The 14,121-nt window shown below is 36.7% G+C and overlaps 1 protein-coding gene across 2 annotated transcripts in view; it reads right to left on the bottom strand.

The window, feature by feature from the left end:
* Window positions 1-9,136: 9,136 nt before the first annotated feature.
* Window positions 9,137-14,121, bottom strand: part of LOC128655705 (DNA ligase 1-like) — a 43,611-nt gene continuing 38,626 nt past the window's right edge. For both annotated transcript variants that reach the window (XM_053709281.1, XM_053709282.1), the window contains 3 exons: window positions 12,473-12,573; window positions 11,379-11,441; window positions 9,137-9,968 (listed from right to left, as the gene is read on the bottom strand). In XM_053709281.1, the coding sequence (XP_053565256.1) occupies window positions 9,295-9,968; window positions 11,379-11,441; window positions 12,473-12,539 (804 nt within the window). In that variant the 5' untranslated portion in view covers window positions 12,540-12,573 and the 3' untranslated portion in view covers window positions 9,137-9,294. The remainder of the gene's footprint in view (window positions 9,969-11,378; window positions 11,442-12,472; window positions 12,574-14,121) is intronic.

Genomic DNA, 14,121 nt, shown 5'->3' on the forward strand with positions numbered 1-14,121 from the left:
TAGGCTGCATGAGCTGCCATTCCATAATAAAAGGGAAATATTTTTTTCATCCGAGAAATGGGAAAAAATATGAAATAAAGGAATATTACACATGTGAATCTACATATGTGATATACCTTATAAAATGTTCATGTTCTCTGATCTATATAGGGGAAACTACCCGTATGATCAGAGACAGGATATGTCAACATCGCTCGAATATAAGGTGTAAAAATGTTGAAGCCCCAGTGTCCTATCACTTCTTAAAGTGTGGACATCAAATAAGCCAATTGAGATGACAAATAATAGATAGTGTGGGTCCCCAAAGAAATGGAGTGAATAGGGAAAAATTACTAAAACAAAAAGAAATGTTTTGGATTTATGAGTTAGGTAGTATGACACCTAAAGGGCTGAACAGAGAGTATGATTGGTCAATTTTTCTGTAGAATTTTTCTGTAGAATTTCACTGTAGAAATTTTATGTAGAATCTTTTTGTAGAATTTTTTTCTCTAAGGTGATAATGCGGTAGAGGTAAATGTTGCTATTGAAAAGTTTTTCTACTAATTTAAAAAAAAAAAAAGACATTTATCTATAAGATAATTTTTCTATAAGATAATTCAATGAATATAGATTGGATTATTCAAACTGTGTAAGTAAACTAAATACATATAATATGTTGCATTCTTCTATGTATTGGTTAAGAATGTTTTTTAGCATGTAATTATTAGGTTTTGTCAGTAGATGGCAGCAGAGCCACAGTATTGAGTGGTTGGCGCGAAACTGAGTTCTTTTAAAAGTGTGTAACATAACATAATGTAACTAGCATGATTAAGAGTGGTGACACTCGAAATGTCGCTGTTTGTGTCTGTACCTTAAACAGATAATAAAGTAAAGGAATAAGAAGGTGCTGTGGGCATTCTTTGTATTATATTGTGACTAGGGGAATAAGGCAGAAGTCCCTGTCTTCACGTGCACCGAACTCCAAGTGTTGCTGTTTAATATTACATTGCATAAAATCTCTCAACATAGGGCTTGGGAGAGAGAGATAGGCTTCGCGGCTGACACTGATACATGGCATATGCGCATCCTAATAACCAAAAAAACTCCTCCATTGTGCTACCCTTTGGGAGCTACAATACAAAATCATGGTCTGGTGGCACTTAGTGCCTTCCACTCTGCACAGGATATATGGCACCCACTCCCCTAAGTGTTGGTGAGGCTATGAACAGATAGTGACCCCCTGCATGTGTGGTGGTCCTGTCCCAAGATACGTCCCCTCTGGAGAAGGCTCTTCAGAATTCTCAGCTCACTACATATATCACTCTACCTTTTCAACCAGAAGCTACCTTACTGCACATACATTTCCCAAGTCTAACTCAGGCTAGGGAAGCCCTCACAATATATCTCCTTATAGCCACAAGCCATAGCAAGAATGTGGAAAAACAAAGATCCACCCCATATATCGCAAGTCCACTCCAAAATACACTACATCAAACAGATAGAATTATATTCCCACAGATCCTTAGACAAGGTTACCTTCTAATCTGGAGGTATGGTCCCCCTGGATAGAAACCTTCCCAGGCTGAAAAAGACCCTCATCTGCAACTCTCATCCCCTGCTTCCTACCTTTCTCACTCCCCCCGTTCTCCTATTTTTTCCCCTTCTCCCCCCTCCTCTCCCCCTCCCATATACTCATACCTGGGCTAATTCCTATACCCCAAGACTTGTTTTTTTTAGAAGATTTCCTCTTCTATCTTTCTTTTTCTTTACTAGACTCAACTGCACCAAACATTTACAGTTTTATGTTACTCGGATACAAAAATTCTGAGGTGCTGGGTTCTAATTTAATATGTTTTAGGAACACTCATATTGTTTGTGGTAAATCTCCTGTATGCAACTGATTGTATATAGTCATGTACACTGCTGTTCCTTTGTTATGTACTGATGTTTACTTGAACCTAATCCTCAATAACAAAAAATGTTTCTTAAAAAAAATAAATTAGATGCTCTATCTGAAGTATGCAAGTTTACTTTTGTCTTCCCTATCCCTTTAATTGATGCAACATGAATGTGATTGCTGCCCTTGTATGACAAAAATATAAGTAGAGTCATATGAAAGCGTCACTCAAATCGGTGATTGCACAATTACTAGTGTAAGAAGTCAAATAATCACTGTTGTAATCAGACCTTTAACTAGTGCAGGTGTTTCATAATCCAGGCCACACCTATCCCTAACATACTGGATTGAAACCATTTCCTCTAAACTTAAAGGAACAGCAAAGTAAAAATTAAAGTTTTATAATTCGTATAGAGCATGCAGTTTTAAACAACTTTCCAATTTACTTCTGTTATCAAATTTGCTTTGTTTTCTTGGTATCTTTTATTGAAGAGTAAAACTAGATAGGCTCATTAGAGCTCAGGAGTGTGCACGTGTCTTTAGTACTCTATGGCAGCAGTGTTTTGTAACATTATTTGTAGCTTTGTGATACAATGTTAGCAAGGGACCTATTGCAGCCTAAACAGCAGACTGCCACTTCCCACAGTTTGTTGCAGAGACTTGGCCTCAGGTTATTCTCCAACTGTGGTGCCCTATCCAAATAGGCCTCAACAAGAGTCTCCACCTCCCCCCTAAGCCTGACCTTCAAACCTGCAGGGTCAACAGACCCAGGCTCTCCCTCCTGTGACAGGGGACCAGCCCTCTCTCCCTCCTCTGTCCCTACAGGGCCACCAGCAGCCCCACTTGCTACAGCCTGCCCCACTCTCTCTGTTATAGATGTGCCTGGCTGAGGCTGACTTCTTCTATTTCCTCCAACCTCCACTTTTCCACCCTCTCTCCTTTCCTCCTCTGCCAGGGTTTGAGGGTTTGAGGTAGGACGAATCCTCCACACAAACATTGGCCCCTAGAACTAACAATAACTACAAAGTTTATATCATTTACAATGGGAGAACAAGAACATCCAGCCACTGGGTTGTTTACAGTTAAAGGGACAGTATACTATAAAATTATTTTTCCTTTAATGTATTTCCACTGACTTGATATACCAACAACAAATTATAAAATGTCTGACAAATAGCTCATTTATGCTTATTTTTTTATATGCAATAGCAGGATTCGTTCTTTAACACCACAACCCATCAAAAGGCCATATTACAAGTGGCGTGTTAACAGTTATGTACGAGCGAAAAGTGGTTTATCACAGGTCGGGTTTATTGCTCGTATTGCAAGCTGAAAGTAAACACCAACATGTGAACGCAATTGCGATTTACACTAGAATAATTACCGCATCCTCAGAGCTCTGGTTAACTGTTTTGTGAAACAAAAAAGTGCCACAAACCACATAAAAAATACATCACAAAGTACAATTACACTAATCATAACACTAATAAAAATTATTAAAAGAAAATTTGCACAATAAAGTTATAAGGCCTGAAAGATATGAGGTCTCAGGTGTTTACATGTTTATATGTGTGTACATATGTATTTATGTATTTATATGTGTGTAAATGTATTTATGTATTTATATGTGTGTACATATGTATTTATGTATTTATATGTGTGTACATATGTATTTATGTATTTATATGTGTGTAAATGTATTTATGTATTTATATGTGTGTACATATGTATTTATGTATTTATATGTGTGTACATATGTATTTATGTATTTATATGTGTGTAAATGTATTTATATGTGTGTACATATGTATTTATGTATTCATATTTGTGTAAATGTATTTACAGACTTATATACACATATAAACACATAAATACATATATACTCATATATAGACATATAAATAATTCCATTGGAGAACTTTGCAGTCAAGTAGATGAAAACATGGTACTATACTGTGAATTTACTGTAAATATTTCACATTCCAAAGTTCTGCACATAGCAGAATATGTTGTATGTATTTATAAATAGATATTCCTATATATATCTGTATATATCTATACCTATATATATTCATGCATATATATATATATATAAATAAAGCAACAAAAGCAAACACTGCTCAGACGATCCAAGTGCTTGTAAATCAGTAACGTTTATTCATGCAGAATATAGGACATAGTCAGACAAAAGAAACACCTATATATATATATATATATATATATATACAGTGGATATAAAAAGTCTACACACCCCTGTTAAAATGTCAGGTTTCTGTGATGTAAAAAAATTAGACAAAGATAAATCATTTCAGAACTTTTTCCACCTTTAATGTGACCTATAAACTACACAACTCAATTGAATAGGATGTTAGTCCCCCCCACACACACTTTTTTGCTCTATTGACTTCTAGTGCGATCGCAACTCGACACACGCAAAAAAAACTAGTTGTAGCGGAGTTAGCGAGCGAGCAGGATCGTTAAATACCGCTCCACTTATAATTTGGACAAAATGAGTTGAGCTTGCAGGGAAATCAGATCCCCTTATTTTTTATTTATTTATTTCTTTTTTAATCTTTTATTGAGATTCTTGGTAAATAAACATCAGTGAAATGACATAGCAAGTAATATACATGAACAAATAAAGTTGTCTCTGCTCAGTAGTTGCACAATTGACCATTAAGTCTCATATATCAACAGGTGATAGCTGTACATTACTTAGTTATCAATAATTTGAGAATCTCGTTTTATAGCATATAGGTAATAGCATTTAACAGTCTCTAGTTTGATAATTACATATAAACCAACTGATATAGGAAACAGTATTGTTCTGAAAATGATAACCACAGAAATTATATCTTTACAATGAAATATATCAGGATGAAGCGGAAATCGTTATAGGAATATGCAGCGGGTAAACACCGCTATAAGTATAGTGGGGGGGAGGGAGTGTTGAGAGCGAAAGGGGGCAAACAAAATAATAATCTATTTTAAGGTGATAGTGTATCTCTTAAGATAAAATAGTACAGAGGATAAGGGGTGGGCAAAATATAAAAGTGTATCATATATTACAAAAGTTATGAGGGTACAGTGGCATTATTATATAGAGGCAATAATGATGAGGGAAACCCCGCGCCTCTGGAAGGTCCAGCATTCAAACATAGTCGGGTGCTGATGATGAGCCTTTGACACAGAAAATCTAACATCATTAACACCAAGACAGGTAACCTACTATTACCCCAAAGGTATTAGTGCACAAATTGAGGAGCTTAAACCATACGATAAGTGCTTTTATAACTGCAAGCCATATATAACTTTGCTTATGTATGGCTAAAACAGCCAATCTCTACCAGTTTCTTATCACAAGCTAAATATAGCAGGTAAAGCTAGTTCTGGGCTCAATAGATACCCATGTTAGTGATATTCTAGTACTCACCAAACCTACGTCCTTATAGGATATAGGAAATAGCATAGGCAGGTTAATTTGTAAACTAATCAAGGAGGAGCTAAGTAAACATAACCTCAGGAATAGAGTTAAATAAACTAAATTTAGGCCAATTACAATAGGATCCTGTAGCACTAATGAAGAGTTACATACCTGTTATTAAGAGAATTATATGTTAAATATAAGTTAAATATATGGACTCCCCTGCCCCGGCCGCAGGCAGGTGATACTGTATACATTTATTTAAACTAAACAAGAGTGCTTAGAGGGACAGTCAAATCCAAAAAAAGCTCATGATTCAAAAAGGGCATGTAATGTAAACAACTTCCCAATTTACTTTTATCATCAATTTTGCTTTGTTCTCTTGGTATACTTAGTTGAAAGCTAAACCTAGGAGGCTCATATGCTAATTTCTTAGACCTTGAAGGCCGCCTCTAATCTAAATGCATTTTGATAGTTTTTCCCCACTAGAGGGCATTAGTTCATGTGTTTCATATAGATAACATTGAGCTCATGCACGGGAATTTACCATGGAGTCAGCTCTGATTGGCTAAAATGCAAGCCTGTCAAAAGAACTGAAATAAGGGGGCAGTCTGCTGAAGCTTAGATACAAGGTAATTATAGAAGTAAAATGTGTATAATTATAACTGTGTTGGTTATGCAAAACTGGGGAATTGGTAATTAAGGGATTATCTATCTTTTAAAACAACAAACATCCTGGTGTTGACTGTCCCTTTAACTCCCCTTTAACTCCCACTATTTTAATATGAACAACATTTACAATAGCAAAATAAATATATTATAGGGACTTTTGCAGCATAAAATAAAACGGCTGTTAACTGCCTAACCTCTACCTGTTTATGATAGAAGGTGTCTCAGGCCTAAATGTACAAGCTGATAATTAATATAACAATTATAAATAGTCGCCACAATATAAGTAGTTGCTTTATACCATACTTGTGAACCTTTGTATAACCATAAAGCCTTAATTAATCCGTTGTAGACTGTATTTCTAGATATATTTGTATAAAGTAAATGGAAAAGTTAGCCAACAAATAACTAAAAGTAGATGTATAAAATAGTAGTATGGATATAGAACCTAGCTTCTAATAGAGATACCTTACTAAAATTCAAGGAGATATAACAATGTACGGAGACAATGATCTGCCTCAAGTAATTCACACATAGAACTTAACAGCGAATTACAAGGTACAAAGCGAAATGGAAAAATGGTATTGATGACAGAGCACACAAGAGGATCTTTAATCTTTTGGACCACTCTGACTTCATGTCGCAATGGGGAAATGTCAGATCCCATGGAGTGCTAGCCAACGCCAGTCCTGAAATGTAGTCTTGAGGAGGTCGCTACATAGGTCAGTATAAAGAGTAAACTATCGTGACTGGAGAGTGACTCCTGATCTTGCAATTTAAGTCCGACCGTGGTGAGCTGCAACCCAGCAGGGGATCTGTAGAGGTGTTGCTCTCCCTCTTTTCCCCAAGCTATCAATGCATCGCCTCTTGTGAGCTTGAGGAGTCTGTGGGGAGGGACATAACAGACTTGATTGTAGACTTCTGCAGGATTGCGCACACATTGCTCCAGCTCTGACATATGTAAGGGACCCGTAGCAAATTTTGTAGATATCTCAGTGTCTGCATTAGCATTGACTGCCCAGGTGTTAAAGTCATCATCCTCCCACTTGGTGCAACCCCTATAGCGGGAGAGGAGGTAAGGTATATGAGACTGGCTGGTTTATTTCTCAGTGTGCAGGCAGATACACCTCCTTCCATATGAATGTTTGTATCTGTTGGATCTTCCCCCTGCTGCTCTTCGGCCTTAGCTGATATCTCCTGTGTAGAAATGGCCGCCTCCATGCGCATATCCCTCACTATACCCATGAGGCTTTCAAATCTTTCGGACATCTGTAGATCCAAGTCCAGCAATAGCTTCTGAATATGTAAATTGTCGTTCTCTATATCCACAAAGATATAGTGCCTCAGTAACACAAAGGTTGCTGCCAAGCCTCGGGTAACCAGTGTGCAGGCAGATACACCTCCTTCCATATGAATGTTTGTATCTGTTGGATCTTCCCCCTGCTGCTCTTTGGCCTTAGCTGATATCTCCTGTGTAGAAATGGCCGCCTCCATGCGCATATCCCTCACTTATACCCATGAGGCTTTCAAATCTTTCGGACATCTGTAGATCCAAGTCCAGCAATAGCTTGCAAATATGTAAATTGTCATTCTCCATATTTACAAAGATATGGTGCCTCAGAAACACAAAGGTTGCTGCCAAGCCTCGGGTAACCAGATGGGATAGGATTATCTAGTAGTGGGCCAAGACTGAATAATTTAACATATCAGCTCTTCGAGATCATTCTCTTGATGTTCTTAGTCTTCCCCTTAGTATTATGGTATCTCCTCTTGCCAAAAATAGTCGCTAAACAATGGTTAAAGGTTACTTTTGAAACTGAAATAGCAGGAGCTCTCTGCTCCTGTCGACTGCTAGCTCTGACCCCAGATATCCTTATTTTATCACTTTTTATACGCACAAATGCTTCCTTATCTCTGTTTGTATACCAAATCCCAATACTTAGAGATTACTTAGTATGCTAAATCCCAATACTTATAGAAAACAATTGGAAATTAACATTTTACAACTTATCTTTCCTACCTCCCACTGAGAGTGTAATTTCTTCTGCTGACTATGTTTACACAGCTTTTCTATAGCTTTTAGTATAGGTAAGGAATCGGATACCACAGGCAAAATCAACTATTTCAAATAATGATATCAATGTTTTATAGAAGCTGCTGCTAGGGTTAGAGTACATTAAGCAAATATGAGCGGTAATCCCGACGAGCGCAAACCCCTGTGATAAACCCCTTATAGCTTGCGTTTGCACTCCACTTGTAACATGGCCAATAGTGTGAGAAAATCCCCTATCATCTGATGCCTCACTAATTACAGAGTTCCAAACTACAAGCTCCACACAAGCCTCAACATGCACAATAAGAGTCACCTGGAGTGAAAAAAATCACACTTTACTTTTATGCAGTTTGATTGAAGAGCCTGAGTGTGTCAGATACCAGGAGAACGCTACCTACCAGAATGCTTAGTGACTACAGCAACATTTGGTGATGGAGGGATAATGGTCTGTAGCTGTTTACAAATTTATTTTTATGGTTTATGCTAGTCCCCTTAATTCTACAGAAAACAAATTATTTTTAAACAATTGGGTACTTTAAACTTGGTGGCAACAGTTTGTGGAAGACCCTTTCCTATTTCAGAATGACTATGCCCATGTGCACAAAGTGCGGTCAATGAAGACATGCTTTTTAAAAAATTGGTGTGGAGCAACTCCAGTAGCCTGCACAGAGCCATGGTTAACCCCAGTGAACACCTTTGGGATGAACTGGAATGTCAATTGCAAGCCTGAGCTTCTAGTCCTACATCAGTGCCTGACCTCACAAAAACTCACAAACTCTGGATGGGCACACATTCCCATAGACTCACTCCAAAATCTTGTGGAAAGCCTTCCCAGAAGAATTGGAGCTGCTGTAGCTGCATAATGGGGGGTGGGGGTCCTTATTAATGCCAGTGACTTTGGAATGGGATGTCCAACAAGCTTATTTAGGTGTTATAGTAAGGTGTCCACATACTTTTGGCCATATAGTGTATATGATTGCACAGGTTAGCCAGTATTAACATATTGTATAAAAATAATTATATAGAATACACACTATGGTCAAATATCCAGCATCCAGAAAATGAGCAAAAGGCCTAGTAAAATGCAAAGAGACCAAAATAATTCCATTCCAGGTTGTTTTGTTTTTATAAGTTTTTTATTTACAAACTATTTACAAATTATTTACAAACTATTTACAAATGATTTAAGAACTATTTACAATATATAAAATTACTATGTACAATGAACAACTAATGCTAGGGGGCGGGACTTATATTTACATATATATAGACCTACTTAAACCTCTTAAATTTCTTAAACCTCTTTGGTTTTTTTAGACGAAGTTTTGGCTTTTTCTGTAGTTTAAGTTTTGGCATTTTCCTTATCTTTCGTATCTTTGAGAGTTTTAGTTTCTGAATTTTCTTTAGCTTTGGTGCCTTTGCAAGTTTGATTTTCTTCTTGCTTCTTCTTTCCTTTACTTTAGTCTTTTCAGTTTTCCTGACCTTTTCTGTCCTTTTTTTCTCCTCTTTTGCTTTTTTATGTTTACGTTTTTCTTCCTTCCCTTCCCCCTTTTCCTTCTTTTTCCTCTTCTCTTTCAGTTCTTTGCGCTCTTTCCTCTTCTCTTTCTCTTTCAGTTCTTTACGCTCTTTCCTTTTCTCTTTGTCTTTCCTCTTTTCCTCCTTTTCTTTTAATTTATCCTTGTGCTTTTCCTTCCTTTTCCTTTTTTCTTTTTTATCCTTTTTTGTGTCATGTTCATCGTCTTCACTTTCCTTGTGTTTATGTTTTTCACTATGCCTTTCCATTTCTTGTCTTTCTATCTCTGATTTCCTCTGTTCAATATGGTCCTGTATTTTCTGCCCTATCCATGACACTATTGAGCCTCCTGTCTGCTGTTCTACAGCTTCATCATTCGAGGTCTCATTTTCATCCGAGGAAATCTCTTTTTGTATTTGGTATTTACGGGCACCTAATGCAAAATCATAAGATAAAATCAGTACATACAAATCCTTCTATAAAACGCTAAAATTCTTCCATTTGCACTATATAACCTTCTTACATAACTAACCCTTATTTTTTATTACCCCTCTGCAGAAAATCGATTGTTCCGTAAACGTCTTCCCAGTAACTCACTCAGCTGCTTAACAGAACAGTCCATCAATCATCTCAGTGTTCCTTATATTTTTTAACAATATTATTTTCTACTTGATGCAAAAAGCTAAAAGGACAGTCTAGGCCCAATACATCATTTTGATTACTTATTGTTACATACCAGAGAAGCATCCTGCAACTGGTCCCACATCTATACGCTTGTTAGAAGTACATGAAACATTTAAATACTCATTGTTTTTTAGGAGCCAAAAATGTCCGCCAAGCCCCGCCCACCTATTGAGTGTATCTTTTGGTATGTTAAGTTTCTCCAATCACGATCGACTTGTGAATATGTTTTCCTACTAACACACACTGATTTGTGCATGTGCAACTTGAAAAAGCTAACTGAAAAATATGAAATGTGTCATACAAAAAATCAGCTTACTGGACAAGAGGAAAGCTGTAGACAGAGCTTGGTGGCCATTTTCAGCTGCTAACAAACTATGATTATTTGAAAGCAAGATGTGTGTCTGGTATGTCACAATAAGCAATAAACAATGAGTATTGGGTTTAGACTGTCCCTTTAAACTTACACAATTCTGAGAGAGAACGCAATTTAAAAAAATGAAAATTCCTTTTATTTTATTGTAAAAATGTTTTTTTTCACTTGGTGTCTTGTATTAAAACGTTAAGTCTGGAGAGCAGACCAAGGTAGGCTTAGGAGTATGCATGTGTTCTAAGCATTATATTGCAACAGCATTTAAAGGACCAGTCAACACAGTAGATTTGCATAATCAACAAATGCAAGATAACGAGACAATGCAATAGCACTTAGTCTGAACTTCAAATGAGTAGTAGATTTTTTTTTTCTGACAATTTAAAAGTTATGTCTTTTTCCACTCCCCTGTACCATGTGACAGCCATCAGCCAATAACAAATGCATACACGTACCATGTGACAGCCATCAGCCATTCACAAATGCATACACACTTATTCTTGCACATGCTCAGTAGGAGCTGGTGACTCAAAAAGTTTAAATATAAAAAGACTGTGCACATTTAGTTAATGGAAGTAAATTGGAAAGTTGTTTAAAATGGCTGCTCTTTCTGAATAATGAAATTTTACAGAGCTTAGAATAGCAAAAAAAAATTTTTTGTAATTGAATGTTTATTGTGAATCATGACCCTATAATTCTGACCTCCATGACCCTTTAACTAATTACGTTTATTTGATCTCACTTCGTTTTCTTTCCTTTACCTCCCTCTATATCACATTTACCCCTTTTTACCTTTTTTCTTGTTCTTTTTCACTTTCTTGGGTTTATCTTCTCCCATTTCAATGACTGTGTGTCCTATTGGAGATTCAAAGGCAAAATGATGTTATAATATTATACGTATGCTTTTATAACAGCCCAGGGGCGTATCTACCTAGGCAAACAAGGCACTGGCCTAGGGTGGCAATATGGGAAGGGGAAGCCCCTTTTTGTGATTATATTTGCAAGAAGCTTACAGTTATTTAAGTATTATACAGGTATATAATGGGAGATTTTTTCTAAAGAGCTTACATTCTAGGGGGTATAATAAGAGACTGCCCATGGAACTTACAGTAAAGAGGTAGCTCTGAACCTTTATTTTATTCAGCTAGCTATTGCCTTTAATTCTATTGTCTTTAGCCCTTAGTATTGTGTTTAGGGAAGTATTGTTTTAAGAAATCTGTGTTTGTTTTTTTTATATATATATATATATATATATATATATATATATATATATTGCAGCAATAGTTAGGTGTGTATGTGTCTGTGTATGCTTGTGTGTTGCTGTGTGTGTCTGTGTATGTCTGTATGTCTGTGTATGTCTGTCTGAGTGTCTGTCTGTGTGTGTGTCTGTCTGTGTGTGTCTGTCTGTGTGTGTGTATATGTGTATTTTTATGACTCTGTGTGTGTCTGTGTGTTGCTGTGTATGTCTGTGTGAGTGTCTGTCTGTGTGTGTGTGTGTCTGTCTGTGTGTGTATATATGTGTATTTTTTTTACTCTGTGTGGGTGGGTGAGACTGTGTGTGTGCCTGTGACTGTGTGTGTGTGTGTGCCTGTGACTGTGTGTGTGTGCCTGTAACTGTGTGTGTGTGCCTGTGACTGTGTGTGTGTATATATATACATGAACATTTATTTTGAAAATGCCATACAAAATTCACATTACTCCCTGGCCAAAAAAAAATTCTGGCTAAAAAAGGCCTAAAACCTTGGGGGAGAGGGTTAGATGGGAAGCTAAAGTTTTAGTGGCTATGGCAGCACAAATCTGAAATACGCAACTATATTAGCCCCTATAATGTCTCCAATGACTATATACTACCGCTTTTCTCAAATTTTCTATTTAGTTTGACGTACTATTGACATGTTTGGGGCGATGTTCCTTTCCCTTCTCTTCATCCGGTGTAATTTTACCCAAGGTCATCAGAATGTCTCTTACTTTTGTTGAATGCTGCTTACTGGGAAATAAAAAACAAAAAAACCATAATTTATGTAAGAACTTACCTGATAAATTCATTTCTTTCATATTAGCAAGAGTCCATGAGCTAGTGACGTATGGGATATACATTCCTACCAGGAGGGGCAAAGTTTCCCAAACCTTAAAATGCCTATAAATACACCCCTCAGCACACCCACAAATCAGTTTAACGAATAGCCAAGAAGTGGGGTGATAAGAAAAAAGTGCGAAAGCATATAAAATAAGGAATTGGAATAATTGTGCTTTATACAAAAAAATCATAACCACCACAAAAAAGGGTGGGCCTCATGGACTCTTGCTAATATGAAAGAAATGAATTTATCAGGTAAGTTCTTACATAAATTATGTTTTCTTTCATGTAATTAGCAAGAGTCCATGAGCTAGTGACGTATGGGATAATGACTACCCAAGATGTGGATCTTTCCACGCAAGAGTCACTAGAGAGGGAGGGATAAAATAAAGACAGCCAATTCCTGCTGAAAATAATCCACACCCAAAATAAAGTTTAATGAAAACATAAGCAGAAGATTCAAACTGAAACCACTGCCTGAAGCACTTTTCTACCAAAAACTGCTTCAGAAGAAGAAAACACATCAAAATGGTAGAATTTAGTAAAATATGCAAAGAGGACCAAGTTGCTGCTTTGCAAATCTGATCAACCGAAGCTTCATTCCTAAACGCCCAGGAAGTAGAAACTGACCTAGTAGAATGAGCTGTAATCCTTTGAGGCGGAGTTTTACCCGACTCGACATAGGCATGATGAATTAAAGATTTCAACCAAGATGTCAAAGAAATGGCAGAAGCTTTCTGGCTTTTTCTAGAACCAGAAAAGATGAAAAATAGACTAGAAGTCTTTCGGAAAGACTTAGTAGCTTCAACATAATATTACAAAGCTCTAACAACATCCAAAGAATGCAATGATTTCTCCTTAGAATTCTTAGGATTAGGACATAATGAAGGAACCACAATTTCTCTACTAATGTTAGAATACACAACCTTAGGAAAAAAATCAAAAGAAGTTCGCAACACCGCCTTATCCTGATGAAAAATCAGAAAAGGAGACTCGCAAGAAAGAGCAGATAATTCAGAGACTCTTCTGGCAGAAGAGATGGCCAAAAGAAACAAAAGAAAGAAGTTTAATGTCCAAATGAATGCATGGGTTCAAAAGGAGGAGCTAGAAGAGCCCCCAGAACCAAATTCAAACTCCAAGGAGGAGAAATTGACTGAATGACAGGTTTTATACGAACCAAGTCTTGTACAAAACAATGAATATCAGGAAGATTAGCAATCTTTCTGTGAAAAAGAACAGAAAGGGCAGAGATTTGTCCTGTCAAGGAACTTGCGGTCAAACCTTTATCTAAACCATCCTGAAGAAACTGTAAAAAAAATTCTCGGAATTCTAAAAGAATGCCAGGAAAAATGATGAGAAGACACTAAGAAATATAAGTCTTCCAGACTCTATAATATATCTCTCTAGATACAGATTTACAAGCCTGTAACATAGTATTAATCACAGAGTCAGAGAAAC

This window comes from Bombina bombina, chromosome 4, assembly GCF_027579735.1.
Source record: "Bombina bombina isolate aBomBom1 chromosome 4, aBomBom1.pri, whole genome shotgun sequence".
NCBI classification, from domain to species: domain Eukaryota; kingdom Metazoa; phylum Chordata; class Amphibia; order Anura; family Bombinatoridae; genus Bombina; species Bombina bombina.